This window comes from Rattus norvegicus, chromosome 15 (assembly GCF_021556685.1).
Source record: "Rattus norvegicus strain SHRSP/BbbUtx chromosome 15, alternate assembly SHRSP_T2T, whole genome shotgun sequence".
Classification (NCBI taxonomy): Eukaryota; Metazoa; Chordata; class Mammalia; order Rodentia; family Muridae; genus Rattus; species Rattus norvegicus.
In genome coordinates this window covers 56,947,501-56,964,245 of record NC_141548.1, presented here as the reverse complement: position 1 = coordinate 56,964,245, position 16,745 = coordinate 56,947,501, and the positions used below count along the sequence as shown (strand labels likewise).

At 46.2% G+C, this 16,745-nt stretch overlaps 1 protein-coding gene across 2 annotated transcripts in view; it reads left to right on the top strand.

Moving 5' to 3' along the window:
* The first annotated feature begins 2,225 nt into the window (after nt 1-2,225).
* Slc25a30 (solute carrier family 25, member 30) overlaps nt 2,226-16,745 on the top strand; it is a 24,331-nt gene continuing 9,811 nt past the window's right edge. The window contains 7 exon segments of one of the 2 annotated variants that reach the window (NM_001013187.2): nt 2,226-2,287; nt 8,509-8,639; nt 10,217-10,364; nt 13,646-13,740; nt 15,093-15,178; nt 15,685-15,780; nt 16,489-16,613. In NM_001013187.2, the coding sequence (NP_001013205.1) occupies nt 8,576-8,639; nt 10,217-10,364; nt 13,646-13,740; nt 15,093-15,178; nt 15,685-15,780; nt 16,489-16,613 (614 nt within the window). In that variant the 5' untranslated portion in view covers nt 2,226-2,287; nt 8,509-8,575. 2 annotated transcript variants of the gene reach the window in all.

The window sequence follows — 16,745 nt, the reverse complement described above, 5'->3', positions numbered from 1 at the left end:
TTGTGCTGAGCTGATTCAGGCAAGGCCATTGCTACTTCAAGGTCAGGTTGTTGCAAACCATGATAAGCCTCAGTTGCAATTATCCCAGTGTGCCTGTGACATTGAACCACAGCCTGCGTAGAACGCCCCATCTCTAGGGTAGGCTGCTTAGAAAGCCACTGTCAAGGTCCATTGTCTCATCTGCCAGGGCTTTTCTGAAGTATACTTTAGTAACTCCACTTTTGCCTTCAGTCTTTGGTGAATTCATTCACAGCCCATGTGTCACTAGCCTGTTAATGCCACTCCTGGCATGAAGTCTTTGTGTAGGGTATAGGACAGAAGAAATAGATAAATGTGTTAATGCTGGTGGAATAAGAGATTTTACTAGTGTCTTAGTCAGGGTTTCTATTCCTGCACAAAACATCATGACCAAGAAGCAAGTCAGGGAGGAAAGGGTTTCTTCAGCTTACACTTCCACATTGCTGTTCATCACCAAAGGAAGTCAGGACTGGAACTCAAGCAGGTCAGGAAGCAGGAGCTGATGCAGAGGCCATGGAGGGATGTTACTTACTGGCTTGCTTCCCCTGGCTTGCTCAGCCTGCTTTCTTATAGAACCTAGGACCACCAGCCCAGGGATGACACCACCCACAATGGGCTGGGTCCTCCCCACTTGATCACTAGTTGAGAGAATGCCTTACATCTTGGTCTCATGAAGGCATTTCCTCAAGGGAAGCTCTTTTCTCTGTAAGAATTTCAGCTTGTGTCAAGTTGACACACAAAACCAACCAGCACAACTAGGTTAGATGAAAGACACAAAGGAAGAGGCTAGAAAGAAGCCTGTGGTAGTTGGGGAGGGTGGTGAGGTGGCTCAGTGGTTAAGAACACTTGTTGCGGGGCTGGGGATTTAGCTCAGTGGTAGAGCGCTTACCTAGGAAGCGCAAGGCCCTGGGTTCGGTCTCCAGCTCCGAAAAAAAGAACCAAAAAAGAACACTTGTTGCTCTTCTGAAGGATTTGGGTTCAGTTCCCAGCACCTACAAAAGCAGCTCATAATCATCTGTACTCCTGTTCTAGGGGATCTGATGCCCTCTTCTGACCTCTGCGGACACCAGACATCCATGTGGTGTCCATAGAGATCATGGAAACGCATGCACATGCACACAAAACACTCATAAGTGGAAATAAATAAATCTAAGAACAATTTGAAAACTATCTGTGGTGAGAGGCTTATTGTTTATGAGGTTAACACTGATGGTCAACTTGTCAGATCTATGGGGATACCATATCTAGATTAGGTAATCTCTAGGCATGCCTGTCCAGGATGTTTTTGGGCAGGGAAATTGAAGTGGAAAGACTCACCCTGAATGTGGCCATCACCTTCCATCAGAGCCAGTATACAAGGAGCTCCAAGGGAAAAACCCTTTGCTTGCTTGCTTTAGCCTCTTACTAGTGATCGCCTCTGCCACTGCTTTTAAATTCTTTTGCTGGCACCAGAACCCGGTTTCATTGGCTCTCCAACATGGAGTGAAGGCCAATGGCCCTACAGGGGCCTTTGGCATCAGGTTGGGATGTCCGAGACACCAGGGCTGGTGGACTGGCAGTTGCCAGATTCCTAGCCTTTCCACAGTGCAGGCAGCCATCCTTGGACTGACTATTCAGGCCACAGTATGTAAGGTGGTTAAACAAATCCCCTTTTTATTAAAAGTCATTATATTGGTTTTTTTTCCTAAAGAGAACCCAACTATACTGTCTTATGTTATGTGCTACAATATAACAGGAAACGTGTAGAAGGACGTTATAACAAAACGTTATTGTGAAATGCTAGCTTTGGTCACTCTGGGTTCTCAGTTTTCAGTCATCACATTTCAAATTAGGGTAAAACAGTAAACGCAAGATGATTTCTTTGCGACTGCGGAGGTTCTGGAAGACACAGAGAAGCCCCTCTGGAGAAGAGTCATTCGGCTCTATGGCTTCCCGGTTTCTCCTTCACAGACTGAAGACTGTGGGGAATAGCGAGCAGCCCGCAGCTCGGTTCCCAGCAGTGAACCTGAGAACCCCAGTCTGGCTGCTTCTGGGGCCCGCTCTTCCTGGGTCGGATCGGCAAAGGCCGGAGGCGTGGCCTTGAGGGAGCCGGTGTCGGCAGTGACCAATGAGAATGTGCTGTGGGCGTGTTTGGCCGAGGAGCGGGCGGAGACGTACCCGGCCTGGGGCGCGCCCTCCGCTCGGCGGCCTTTTCTTCCGCTCCCGCACGGAGGTGCTCCCAGGCGGCTGCACTGGCTCGGAGGAGTAGCAGGAGGAGCTCCGCCGCAGGGTGAGTTCCCGGCCGCACTGCTGCCTCATGGACCCAGCCAGAGAACCGCTGCGGCGGGTTTGCTCTGGGCTGAAGTGCCCCAGGGTTCGCGGGCTTCGGGTGGGTACGAGGCTCCGGGGCTCGGGCTCGCTCCGGGATCCGGGCTCGCTCCGGGATTCGGGTGGTTCTGAGGGAGCCGTGGAGGATAGCTGAGGGCCGTCCGGGAGGCTCAAGGATTGAACCTTTTGCTGCGGCACTTCCTCCCACCGGTGTGCGCCCCTCCCATCCGTGGGCAGAGACAGTGCGGCTTCAGCACCCGCGAGCTCAGTACCCGGGATAGGGGCCTTCACCCATTGAATTGCTGATGGAGGGCTGGAGCTGCAGCTCAGTGGTTGAGCTATTTAGCGTTTGCAGGGTCCCTGGTTCAATCATCAGCGTAGCTAAACAGACGGATAATAAACAATTTCCATTTTCTTTAAGGCAGGGTCGCGCGCGCGTGCGTACACACACACACACACACACACACACACACACACACACACACACACACGCTCACGCTCGTGGAACAAGTCAGGTTGCTGCTTGCGAGTTCGCAAGAACCTGTCAAATGAATTGCTCTAGAAGTTAACGTGCTAATGCGTTTTAAAGTCTCTCTGGGTGTAATTTCAGGCAAAACACTCGTAATAGTCAGGATTGTTCTTGCCTAAGAATAGCAAAGCAATGCTAGAACGCCCTTGCAGATTCTACATTCGGAGATGTGTTAGTGTAAAGTTGAGATTACATGGATTTAGATCTTAGCATTGTCGATGCCAACTTTTGTAACATGGGCTCAGTTATCTCGTGAAAGAGTGGTACCATTTCTAAAATGTTTTTAAACGCCATATTTCATCCATATGTGCTGAGTTTGTTTTTTTTCTGTACACCTAAAACAAAAGATTTATCCAGTCTTATTTATGTGTCAGTGAGTGAGGTTTATACGCACCACACGTGTGCAAAGTACCCTTGGAAGTCAGAAAGCATCAGATCCTCTGAAACTGGAGTTATAAGCAGGTTCTGAGCCACTTGGTGTGGATACTGGGAATCAAATCCTAGTCCTCTGGAAGAGCAGCCAGTACTCAACTGCTGAGCCATCTCTCGGCCTCTCACTGTGTGCTTTTAGAACAGAATAGGGAATAGGAAAGGCTTATGAGAAGACAGTGTAACTGAGGAGAGATTTATGAGAACACAGAAGGGAGTAGTTTGTGATTACTGTTTAAGACTGTAGACTGGGGGTTGGGGATTTAGCTCAGTGGTAGAGCGCTTGCCTAGCAAGCGCAAGGCCCTGGGTTCAGTCCCCAGCTCCGAAAAAAAGAAAAAAGAAAAAAAAAAAAAAAAAGACTGTAGACTGGGGCTGGAGAGATGGCTCAGCGGTTAAGAGCACCCGACTACTTGTCCAGAGGTCCTGAGTTCAATTCCCAGCAACCACATGGTGGCTCACAACCATCTGTAAAGAGATCTGATGCCCTCTTCTGGTGTATCTGACGACAGCTACAGTGTACTTATATATAATAAATGAATAAATCTTAAAAAAAAAAGACTGTAGACTGAAAGAATGGACTAAAATTAAAATGATTTATTAATTATATAAGAGGAACTCGGAAAGCCCTCAGAAATACCAGCAGTACCAATTTAAAAAATGATCATACAAAGCAGCTAGTTTCATCGCATTGACTTCTTTGCTTTTGGTCCTCACCCTACCCACCTGCCCTCAGCTCCCTCCATCCCCCCATCCCTCCATCCACCATCTGCCCTGTTAGAGCCCTTCTGCTTTCTAGACCACCAGTTATTTCCTGTCTCTCTGAAGGTCTTTCCCTCCCTTCTCATGACTCTTCCTTGTAATGTGATCTGTACACATACACTTACAAATACACATATATTTATAAGCATAAAACACGGAATATTTGTCTTTCCGAATCTAACATATTGCTTAATATAGTGACTACCAATTGTATACGTTTCCCCAAAATGCCTTGATTTCATTTTTTTCTTATGGCTGCATAAAATTCTATTGTATGTGCGGATCACTTATTTTTATTTTTAATTTATTTCTGGTATTTTTGAGACTCACTATGGAAATAGGTGTTTTTGGGTCTCCTTATGTAGCTTTGGCTAGCCTAGAACTTGATACGTAGACCAGGCTGGCCTTGAACTCACAGGGATCCACATTACCTCTGCCTCCAGATTGCTGGGGCTAAAGGCATGTGTGCCTCTGTGCATTTACCTGCAGTTCCTTAATCCCATCTCATGAGTAGTTGGCAAAGATTCCCTCCCTCCCCCTTCTCTAAGCTGCCTCCTCACTGTTCTCTTTATGCAAAGAGCCTTTTAATTTCCTGTAATCCTATTGGTTTTACTTCCTGTAAGTATTATGCTTTAATGGCCCCTCTTTACAGTTGTACAAATAAGGCAGGTGGAAATAAATGTTCATTAACACATCAGAGATGATATAATAGAATGGGTAACAGTATATGTGTTAGGTGTAGAGAGAATTTTTGAGGTTCTTTGTATAGATACTTTTCATTCAGTTTTTTTTTTTTTTTTTTTTTTTGTGTGTGTGTGGCGTTTGCTAGGGTTTGGACCCTCAGCTTTCGACATGCTAGCCAAGGTATATCCCTCAGTCTTCAGTAAACACCCACACATGCATATGTATTTAATAGCCTTGGAAGATACTGTTTGACTGTAAAGTGTTATGCAGAGGAAAGATCATACTGTTTCTTTAGTCTCAGCTGATCAGCAATCACAGAGTCCTAATCCAAAATATCACCAAGACCCTAATAGAGTCTTTGTTTCCTTCTGAAAGCCGGACTTCCAATGTCTGCATTATCATCTAAGTTCCTACAACAACTGTGCATTAAAGTCTGAGTTGAGTACTCAGCAGTTCCAGATTCTAAACATTTCTATAGTCTTCCCCCTAAAACAACATGGGAAGATTTCATCGCTGTAACACCCCACTCTTGGTACCAATTTCTGTGCTTGTTTTGTTTTTTCTGTTGCTCTAAGGAAAATACTCCCAAATGCAACTTGGGGAGGGAAGGGTTTCATCTGACAGGTTACATGTAGTCCACCCTCAGGGGAAGTAAAGGCAGAATCACAGAGGAACACTGCTAATGGCCTGCTTCCAGGCTCACATTCAGCTCCCTTTCTTATAGAGCTCAGCACCACCTACCTAGAGATGGTACTTCTCACAGCAGGCTTGGGCCTCTCATATCAATTAGTAATCAAGAAGATGCCCCACAGGCATACAACAGGTCACTTTTTCAATAGAGATTACTTACCCCTTCCTAGGTGGGTAAAGGTGACAACCAAGATTAGTCATCACACCTAGCATGCATGAAACCCTGGTTTGATCCTCAGCACTGCATAAAGCCAAGTGCTTATGCATGCTTATAATTCCAGGAAGCAGGAGGATGAGAAGTTCAGCATTATCTCTGTCTACATAGTAAGCCTGGTCAGCCTGGCATAAGAGACTGCCTCAAAAGCAAAACAAACTACTCCAAGGGGAAAAATACTTAATATTAAAACGTCTAGAACTAAAGATAGCTCAGAAATAGCAACAGAAAACTAGAAAGTTAATTGTTGACAGAGCATGAGGGTATGATGGTAGTGTAGATAATTTCTAAAAATTAAAGGTTAAAAAATATTTATTTTTATTTTTAAGTGTACATTGGTGTTTTGCTTGCCCATGTGTCCGTGTGAAGGTGTCAGATCTCCTGGAACAGGAGTTAGAGACAGCTGTGAGCTGCCATGTGGGTGCTGGGAATTGAACCCAGACCACTGTGCCATCATCATCTCTCTGGCCGGTAAATTATCTTCCACTTTCCATAAACATTTGCTGGCATTTTAGAGGCATGTGTGTGTTTTGTGTGTGTGTGTGTGTGTGTGTGTGTGTGTGTGTATGTGTGTGTGTGTGTGTGTTATGCTTGCATGTGTGTGTGTGTGCAGATATGCCCATGCACATATATCATAGACAAACACTTGTAAGTGAGAGAATGAAAAGAAGACTCATCTGTAATGAATCACCATTGCAGAACAGTCATTATAAGCAGAAATTTAGATTTCAGGGTCCCTGAGGCCAGCCTTTCTTTAGTTTACCAAGTTACAGAAACAGCACAGACACTTGGGCTGCACCCATGGGCGAAGAACTTCTAAGGAAGCCCATCACCACAGCGTTGCTTGATGGGTATATAGCATCAAGCTTCTGAAAACCAGTCATATAGTCGGTGGGCAGGGGCGGGAGCAGTGTTTGGGTGATGAGAGTTTCAGAGGGCTAGAGAGAGTGGTGAATACAGTAAGAGTCATCAGTTCATTTCAGATACTTGGTTTATAGTGGGGAGGGCTGGGGAGAGAGCTCAGCTGGTAAAATGCTTGCCCAGGATCTGAGTTTGATCTCCAGAACACATTTAAAAGCCAGGTGTAGCAATGAACGCATGCAGTCCCAGTGCTGGGGAGGTGGAGACAGGCGGACCCTCAGGACTCTGGCCAGACACTCTGGCTGAATCAGTAAGTTTTGGGCCAGTGAGAGGACGGAGAGGAATATCATGAAACACTGCCATCCAGACATGACATTGCTGCTGCAGCCATGGGCATCTGGGCTTGATGGATACTCACTAGATTGGCTTTTAACTTCCCATCATGCGTAGAGGAGGAGATAATGAAGCCTTCTCTTCCTCAGTCACTAGTGACTAGTGATGGTTGCTGGAGGAGGTGGGGTGTTATTTCTTTCTTAATGGTGTAGCCACTGGGAAACTGGGTGGGAAGGAGGGGTTCAGAAGGAAAGGGGGAAGAGACGGAAGGTAATCACTGTGAATATAATCACAGTGCATATGTACAAATACGCACATGAAATTTATGTATATAAATCCAAAAGTAATATAAGTAAGTCTCTTATATTCTACTCTACTCTTAATTTGTTGGGATGGCTGCTCTTGTGATGGTGGTAGTGGTGGTGGCGCAAGGGGCGCTTAGCATGAGAGAGTAACAAAGTGTGTGCTCTGACCAAGGTCTGCCTTGACTTTCCTTCATGCCAAGCTTCCTCTGTGCTTGTAACACAGTATAGATAGGGTGAGCTGACACTTACTGAGTACACACTCAAAGAGGATTGTGTTTGTGCTAAAGATGCTTCATTTGATCTAGGTTTATAGTGGTTTTCAACTCTAGTATTCCAGAGGGCTATGATGTTTTCCCTTAGGGAGTCACTGAGACTGTGCAAACATTTATTGCGTGAGAAACTACGAGATCTACGGTAAAGAAGACTGGCTAGAAAGCAGCCTCCAGTGCACTGTGATGGATGTGCACACACACATCAGGGTGTCAGCCTGGCAGAATGTAGGCTAATGCCCCTGGAGATGTAAGATTATGGATTGCTCATATGGGGCCTGCCTTAGAGTTTTATTGCTGTGATGAGACACCATGACCATGCCAACTCTTGTAAGGGAAAACATTTAATTGGGGATGGCCTACAGTTTAGAGGTTTAGTCATTGTCATCATGACAGGAAGCATGGTGGCACACAGGCACACATGGTGCAGGAGGAGGAGCTGAGAGTTCTACGTCTGGATTGGCAGGCAGCAGGAAGAGACAGTGAGCTACTCAAAGCCCACCTGTAGGGACAGCTTTCTCCAACAAGGCCACACCTCCTAATAGTGCCTCTCCCTACAAGCCTTTCGGGACCATTTTTATTCAAACCACCACAGAGCCTAGGGCACGGGGCTCAGCTTTAGTAAGGCAAGGTTTGCCCCTGTGGTTGATAGGGTTGTTTGGGGGGCATTCTCTGAATAAAACCCAGGGATAAGAGTTTGGAGCAGAAGCTGCCTGTGTGGGAAGTTCTGTGTGGCTCATTGATCGAATACTTAGTCACCAGGGAGTGGAACTTTCATAGGATTAGAAGGATTAGGAGGTGTAGCCTAGTTGGAGAAAATGTGTCACTGGGGGTGGGCTTTGAGGTTCAAAAGCTCATGTCAGGCCTAGTCTGTCTTAGCTTGCAGATTAGGATATCTCTGCCCTACTGCTCCAACGAGTGCCATGCCTGCTGCCCTGCTGCTCCAGTGAGTGCCATGCCTGCTCCCGCTACGATGATAATGGACTAAACCTCTGAAACCGGAAGCCAGCCCCAATTAAATGCTTTCCTTCATAACAGTTAGGGTGGTCCTGGTGTCTTTTCTCAGCAGTAGAACAGTGGTTTTGAATCATTTTCCCTTTTTTATCTAGAACAAACCTGGAGGCAAACCAGAAGGAGGCAATGTTTGAATGACTGTAAGAAGACCAGACAGTGAAAATGTCAGCCCTCAACTGGAAGCCCTTTGTGTACGGAGGGCTGGCCTCCATCACCGCAGAATGTGGTAAGAGCCCTGGGCACTGAAGCTTTGCCTGAGGGATGTGGTGGCTGTCTTGGGTTTTGTGTTCAAGTTGCAAGCTCCACATTCAGACATGCCTTCTTTGGGTATGTGTGTAGACAGCCTAGCCATTTTGGCTACTTATTAGCAACTTTGGGTTTAAAGTGCACTAGGGGGAAAGTTGACCGGTTTCCCTGTTTCCTTGCCCCTTTCTCTACTTTGCCACTGTAAATCCACTGGGCAGCAAGAAGTTTGTCAGGCTCCAGGGCCTTCTCTGAACCAGACAGATTGACTGTGTCACTGACCTTGTGTATCACCCCCATTCCGTCCTGACTCTGTGAGTTGGGTTCTCCAGCCGATTGCATTGTTCCTGCATCCGATTGCATTGTTTCTCCATCTTGCTCCTGGGTTTGTGCTGTTTCATTAAACACTAGCTAACTGCCTGGCTCCTGGCTTGGACATTCCCTTTGCTCAGTTGACTTGCAAGGCTCACGAAGCCTCCACTCAATAATGCTGCTCAGCTTTCTGTGAATGGATCATGGGATTTGAAAGACTGATTCCTGTCCCCGAATGAGTTAGCCTGGACTTAGTGAGCCAGTTACTGTTTGAGGATGGAGTCTTATGTGTTTGGGTAACTGGACAGGTCAGTATTAAGTATTCTTACCTACCTCATCCAATTTCATTTATCAAAGAAAACTTCTTAAACTTTAAAGCCTCTGTTTAGTCATGGAACCTAATCTTAGCCTTTTCTTGCATAAAGAATATTTGAGGTTTTAAGTGGATTTCTTCTTTGTGTAAATGATTTTGTCTATCCGTGTTCTGTGGCAGTTCCTCCTCCTCACTCTGCTTTATAAAAAGACAGACATAGTAAATAAACGTTTAACTGGGTATGGTAGCCATCCCTGCAAGCCAGCATTATGGGAGACGGGAGCAAGCAGACCAGGAGTTCAAGGTCAGCTTTGGCTACACAGCAAGTTGAAGGACTGGCTGGGCAGCACGAGGCCCTATCTCCCAGAACAAAACAACAGTGTTTATTCATTTTGGGGGAGTTGGTAATTTTTTGCCTACCTCTGCTTTTTCTTTCTTTCTTTTTTTTTTTTTTTTTGTTTTTTTTCTTTTCTTTTTTTCGGAGCTGGGGACCGAACCCAGGGCCTTGCGCTTCCTAGGCAAGCGCTCTACCACTGAGCTAAATCCCCAACCCCTTTCTTTCTTTTTTTGAGACAAGATGTTGCTCTGTAGCTCAGGCTGGCCTCAAACTACTGATTTTCCCTCTGCTTCCTGAGTTCTAGAATGCCAGCAGGCTACCTTGGCAGCCATTCCTTGGGTCCACCTTTTTTGGACAGGTCTCAGTAACTCTGGAACTTGCTAGGTAGACTTGGCCACCTGGCCACAAGGCAGCCCCTGTTTCCATCTGCCCAGAGTCCCAGCAACTCAGCTTTTTATGTGGAGTCTGGGAATCAAATCCAGGCCTCCATGCTTACAAGGAAAATACTTTATCAAGTGAACTGTTTCCCCAGCCTTGCCACTTCTTAACGTTTCTCTTTTCAGGGAGACATTGTTTTCTTTTCCTTTAACATTTTAAGGTACATTTCCAATTGATTTGACTAAGACTCGGCTTCAGATTCAAGGCCAGACAAATGATGCCAAGTTCCGAGAGATCAGGTACCGAGGAATGTTGCACGCGCTGATGAGGATAGGCCGGGAAGAAGGCCTGAGGGCGCTGTATTCAGGGTGAGTATACTTCTGTGTGCTTGTGTTTAACTGTGGGTCCTTTGAAGTGCGTGCTTAAAGCAGCCCCTTCATAGAGGGGAAAGATGAACACTGGCAAGGGTTTGGAAACAGAAATTACCATGGTAAATTTCCCCTTTTAATTTCAACTCTGTTATCTAAGTCCATATGTAGCAAAGGGTTTGGTAAACTATCTTTTTATTAAAAAACAAATAATGATAAAAAGTACATGCTTTTAAAATGTTTCATTGTATAGCCTTTCACCCTTAGAAAGAATAGACCCTTCACTTAGCTATCCTGAAGTATCTAGATTTTTACCTTGATAAAAATATTATCTTGTGGTTAAGGCTTGCAAATTCCTTTAAATTCATTAAGCTACTGATGGGGCAGTGAGCAGGGTAAGGCTTGACCTATATTCTGAGTTCTTCACGGGGAACACAACACCCTTTGATGGTTTAAATGGTGGGTCTGAGGGACTATCAAAGGCTTAAGGGAACAATTGAAGGGTACTTACTGAAGCACCTAGGAACTGGCAAAGTGATCATAGGCTAAAGGGCCAAGGGCAGGAATCATGGTACCACAGTCCAGGAAGGTGATGCCTTGTGGTAGAAGACTGTGCTAGGGTGCTGCCTACGGTATGTGGTCATTTGCAGGGGTGGGGTGGGGTAGGGTGGGGTAGGATGCCTTGCTGCTCTCTCCTTTTCCCTTCCCTCTCCCATCAGTTGGACTCCTGGAGGTCCTCTGTAAGGGTGTCTGTGAGGTGTGGTCTGTAAGGATCAGCCTTTCTCAGAGCACAGAGAGGGGTGAGCGTGAGATAGATCCTACAGTCCCCCATGAACTGTCACCGATGGGGCTGCACATGTGGAAATGGGTGTACAGTGGCATCTGGTGTCCATGAGGGCAGGGAGGTGGGACTTTCAGGCCATTTAGGAAGTACAGAAGCAGACCTTGAAAGCTCAAGAAGAATTAGGTGAGCAAAGGGTGTAGGGGTATTCATATATAGCTAGGCAACCTCATAGTCCTACAGATAGCAAGTGTTCCAGCATGGGTGGTTGGGAGTTGGTGAACAGCAAGAAATGAGGCCAGAGTGTTACTAGAGTGTCAGAGAATGGACAGCCTTGTGCCATGCCAAGCACCTGTCCCACACTGGTGACCTAAGCCCTCCGTGAGCTCACCAATCCCCAGAGGTCTTTGTTTTTAAATCCAGCCAAGACATTTTATTTATATTCATTTGTCCACTCACTCATTCCTCCATAGAGAGGTCTTGCTGTGTAGCCTAGGCTGCCTTGAACTCATGGCTCAAGTGACTCTCCTGCTTTAGCCTCCTCACCACACACGGCCAAGTCAGTACTTTTAAAATCTTTAATTGTGCATAAAAACAAGAGAGCGGGAAGGTCCAGCAGACCTGGATTCATTCACTGTGACAGTAGCTGCAGCTGATGACGGCTCTGGCTTATCTGACCTTGACGCATGGCACATGTGTGCAGTTGGACTAAGGCTGCTTCTCATCCTTGGCGTCTGCCTGGTGCTTATCAACACTGGGTTGGCTCTGCCCGTGGTGAGTGAGGGCTGCGAAAGGTTTGTTGTAGGGAGTGTGCCTCCAGCAGGCCTCCATTATGAAAGGCACACGGCTGCCACAGGAGGAAGAGTAAGGAATTCTGAGAGATGGGCATCGTGCTGGGGGCAGAGACAGGAGATGGGAGCTGAGGTTTTGGTCTTGCGGATGGAGGGGGGGCAGACCGGAAAGCTGTAGGCAGCAGGATCAGCAGCATTGTGCGACTTCATTATGGGGTTCCCAGGTAGGAGGAAGTAAATGCTGAGGTCTGGACTTGTGGGTTTCACTAGTGTGTAGATATAACCACCCACCCCACCTCCATCCCCACAGGAGACAGAGGAGGAAGGCTAATGCTTAGAGATGGAGGGAAGTGGACTCTGTGGGAGATTTAATAGGGAAATATGCGGGATGTCTAAACTGAAGAACTGGACAACAGCTGGAAACTCTTCAGAACTGTGTTGGAATATGGGTCTAGGAATCATCTGTTAGGATGAGCATGAAGCCATGGGAGTGGATGGGCTTGGAAGAGCGGCGGAAGGAGAGGAAGGAGACAGCATCCTGGGGGAGCCTCCCTGAAGGCATGTGTGGGAGCTGTGGTGTAGAGAGTGGTGGTGAGAGGAGGAGAGTGGAGCGGGTCAGATGCTGCAAAGGTTACATGAGATGTTATGTGGAGACTGCCTTGTGATCTGTCTGTCTGGCCGCCTTGGTGAGGGGGCTCTCAGGTTGTAATGTAGGAGGAGGGAAATGTAGAAAGAGCTGGGCCAAGGGGCTAGGGGCTGAATGAAAAAAAAAATGAAACGGGAAGGAAAGGGCATGGCTACTCCAAGGTGTGGTAGAGGAGAGAGTTTATGGCAGATGTGTGGGAGAGCAAAAGCAGTGTCAGACATCTGTGAGAGCCCGGAGTGGACAAGACCAGACTGAGCTGGCCCTGTGACAGGAAGGGAAGAGAACCGTGGCAAAGGTCAGTGGGCAAAGGTACAAAAGGGGCAGGTAACCAAAATGTCTGCATTGTATAGGGAAGAGCCTTCCAAATAAGGACAACCCAGCCATATTCTGTAATATGTAGGGACTGAGGGATGCTGGGAGAACCTGGGGCCAAGTCTGTTTTGATATATTAAATAGGCATCTCAGCTGCTTGTCTGTGTCCTGAGTTTCAAACCTAACACAGGGTAAGCACACTACAGGTTGGCCTCCCAGAGGATGGGAGGGTAGTATCTAGGATGGAGAAATCTGCCTTGTGTTTGTTAATTGTGGCTTGAATTCTGTATGCCATTGGAAAAACAGGGACAGGAAATAACCGAGTGTGCTCTTCAGGAGGCACCAGCCTTCCTGGATTCTTTGTACTCTGAAAGGAGTATTTGTGCATTTTAATGTGAATGGGCAGATTGACTCCACGTTGGCATTTTCCTCCAGGTTAAGTACGGGCCTCAAGCTTCCACCCAGGGACCTAATAATTACCTCTGCCTTCAAGACCCATGTGTGGTTTTCTTCCGGTTTTAATGTTAAGATTTTCATTTTAAGCTGGATGTGGTGGTGCATGACTTTGATCCCAACACTTGGGAGGTAGAGGCAGGTGCATTAGAGGCCAGCAGGGTTGCATAGAGACACCTTGTCTCAAACAACAAAGCCAAACGGAAAACAGAAAGTCCATCCCAGCCGTATAGTTTATGCCTTTGCGCGTGGGCCCCTCTGATGTTGGCTTTTATCTGCTTCCATGCTGACGTGACAGGATTGCACCTGCAATGCTGCGCCAGGCTTCCTATGGAACCATCAAGATCGGCACTTACCAAAGCTTGAAGCGACTGGCTGTGGAACGCCCGGAAGGTGAGTGGCAACCTGTTCACCTGCGGTTAGTTTTTGGAATGAGTTTTCAATTATTTGGTTAATTTTCTACCAGTAAGGAAAGACTTGGTACAAAGAGTAAGTAAACCGCTCATACTGAGCTGAGTGGAAGAACGTGTATAAGGAGCTGTTTGCACAGGTGCTGTAGTCATTTCCTTTTTTTTTTTTTTTTAAAAAAGATTTATTTATTATGTATACAATGTTCTGTCTGCACAACCAGAAGAGGGCGCCAGATCTCATTACAGATGGTTGTGAGCCACCATGTGGTTGCTGGGAATTGTACTCAGGACCTCTGGAAGAGCAGTCAGTGCTCTTTTTTTTTTTTTTTTTTTTTTTTTTTTTTTTTGGTTCTTTTTTTTCGGATCTGGGGACCGAACCCAGGGCCTTGCGCTTCCTAGGCAAGCGCTCTACCACTGAGCTAAATCCCCAACCCCGCAGTCAGTGCTCTTAACTCTGAGCCACCTCTCTATCCCTCACTTGCTTTGTTTTTCAAGACAGGGTTTCTCTGTGTAGCCCTGGCTGTCCTGAACTCTCTGAAGACCAGGCTGGCCTTGAACTCACAGAGTCCACCTGCCTCTCCCTTCCTCAATCAAGTGCTGGGATTAAAAGCGTGGCCCATCCTTTTTGTTTTTAAATCCCCTCCTCCCTAACTCCCCGACCCACCCACCTCCTCATCCTCTCCCAACGCCATGCTCCTTCTTTTATAACTCAGACTCTAGGTGCTGTCTTGTACTCCTGGTGTGAGAGCATCCACTGCAGTGTGGTTGGCCTACCAGAGCTACACTCTTAAAGGAAAATGGTTCTCACTACCCCACGAATCATCAGCTGTCAACAGCTGCTCAGCTAGGGGTGGGGGACAGTCATTTGTCCTTATGATCAAAGTGCCTAGCTATGTGCTTACTGTTTATGCTTGTCAAATGAATTTTCTAAAATTGATTACCATCCACTTTCAGGAAGGTACAGGATGAATACATTCTGGCTATTAATAGCTCTGCCAGCAGCATGAGTCTGGGGGTAAATATGAATATTTACAAGACAGTTGGACGGCATGTCCATCTAAGATGAACAGTGCGTAGTTATTTTAAAATGAATTGCTTGATTCACAGAGCATGCGGTTATATTCTGGTGAACAGAGAGAGAGTGTCATGGGTTACATTACTTATATTGGAGTCATTTACAGCAAAAAAAAATTTTTTTTTTTTTGGTTCTTTTTTTTGGAGCTGGGGACCGAACCCAGGACCTTGCGCTTCCTAGGCACGCGCTCTACCACTGAGCTAAATCCCCAACCCCAAAAATTTTTATATACAAAAAAGCCATTCACTGTGTCTTTGTAGATGAAACCCTGCTGATCAATGTTGTGTGTGGAATCCTGTCTGGAGTCATATCCTCAGCTATTGCTAATCCAACTGATGTTTTGAAAGTAAGTTCTGGCTGCATGGTAAGGCACATCCCACACTTACACTTACTACAGCCGAGCTCACTGGGTAGCTCTTAGATGACATTGTCTTTGATATTAATATCGCTTTCTTTAGTATGGCATGTGGTGTGCACCTTTAATCCCACCACTTGAAGACCAGGTGTAACCTATTTCTCTATGAGTTACTAAGTAGGAAAAAAGAGGTTTTGTGTGTGTGTGTGTGTGTGTGTGTGTGTGTGTGTGTGTGTGTGTGTGTGTAGCCTTGGCTGTCTTGGAACTCAATCAATAGACCTTGCTGGCTTCAAACTTGTAGAGAGCCACCTGTCTCTGCTTTCTGAGTGCTGGGATTAAAGATGTGTGTCACCACTGGCTGGCTCAAAGTCATGATGATCCTAGTTTTTCCCCCATAAACCATTAAGCACTGGATGGGTGGTTTTCTTAAGTCTTTGATGGAGGGGTGGAGAATGGGTCAGATTCCTTCTCATGTTGTTCTTTATGATGGTCTGTAGATCCGGATGCAAGCACAGAACAGCGCTGTTCAAGGAGGAATGATAGGCAACTTCATTAGCATTTACCAGCAGGAAGGGACTAGAGGACTGTGGAAGGTGAGCCCGTAGAGCAGCACCACACCCTGGCTTCTGTTCGCCCTTCTCCTCACTGTATTTTACTTTAAGTGTCATCAGGGAGTAAGAAGAACCATTTCCTGCCTTTGAAGATTCCTTCTTAATTTATCTGTCTATAAAATGAGAACATGAACATCTTGTAGTTTTAAAGTGTCTTTTGGTTGGTACATATGTGGGGTTTTGTGAAAGCTGAGGACCTTTTATTTGATGTTTTTTTTTTGGTTCTTTTTTTTCGGAGCTGGGGACCGAACTTGATGTTGTTTTATTTTCTGTTGTTTCAGTTCTTAGAATGTCCCCGGGGTCCCCTTCCCACTGGGTGGTTGGCCTGTTCAGTTTCATGGCTTAGGTGAAGTCTGTGTTTAGGCAAGTGCCCACGAAGAGTGCTGTTTCCTAGGAACCCCATGACTCAGGGCTCATCGGTTCACAGAATAGACCCTACATAGACCCTGGTATGATCCCTCAGTGTGACAGAGAAGCTGGAGGCTTTCAGGGATGGTTTGCCCTAGCCCCAGGCTGGCCAGAGTCAGAAGTGATCAGAGCTGTCGAGTTCTTGCTGGGTGGCCCTTTTCTGTTCTGTCATAGCACACCGCTCCCTAATGGCAGAAGTAGTAATGGTGGGATAGCACTGCCTATACCTTGGCCTTGTCTGCAGGGATTTGGAACTCATTTGCTATTCTCGTTTCTACCCAGGGCGTGTCCCTCACAGCCCAGAGGGCAGCCATTGTGGTCGGTGTGGAACTTCCAGTCTATGACATCACCAAGAAGCACCTGATACTCTCAGGCCTGATGGGAGATACTGTCTCAACACATTTTCTGTATGTTTATGGATTTTTAAAATGTTTTAAGTATGCATGAACTTAAGGTGAAATTTTGTGTAAATTTATGGACATTTTAGTGAAAATATTATAATAGTATTTTTTATTTGAAAAATTGTAATACAGAGGTCA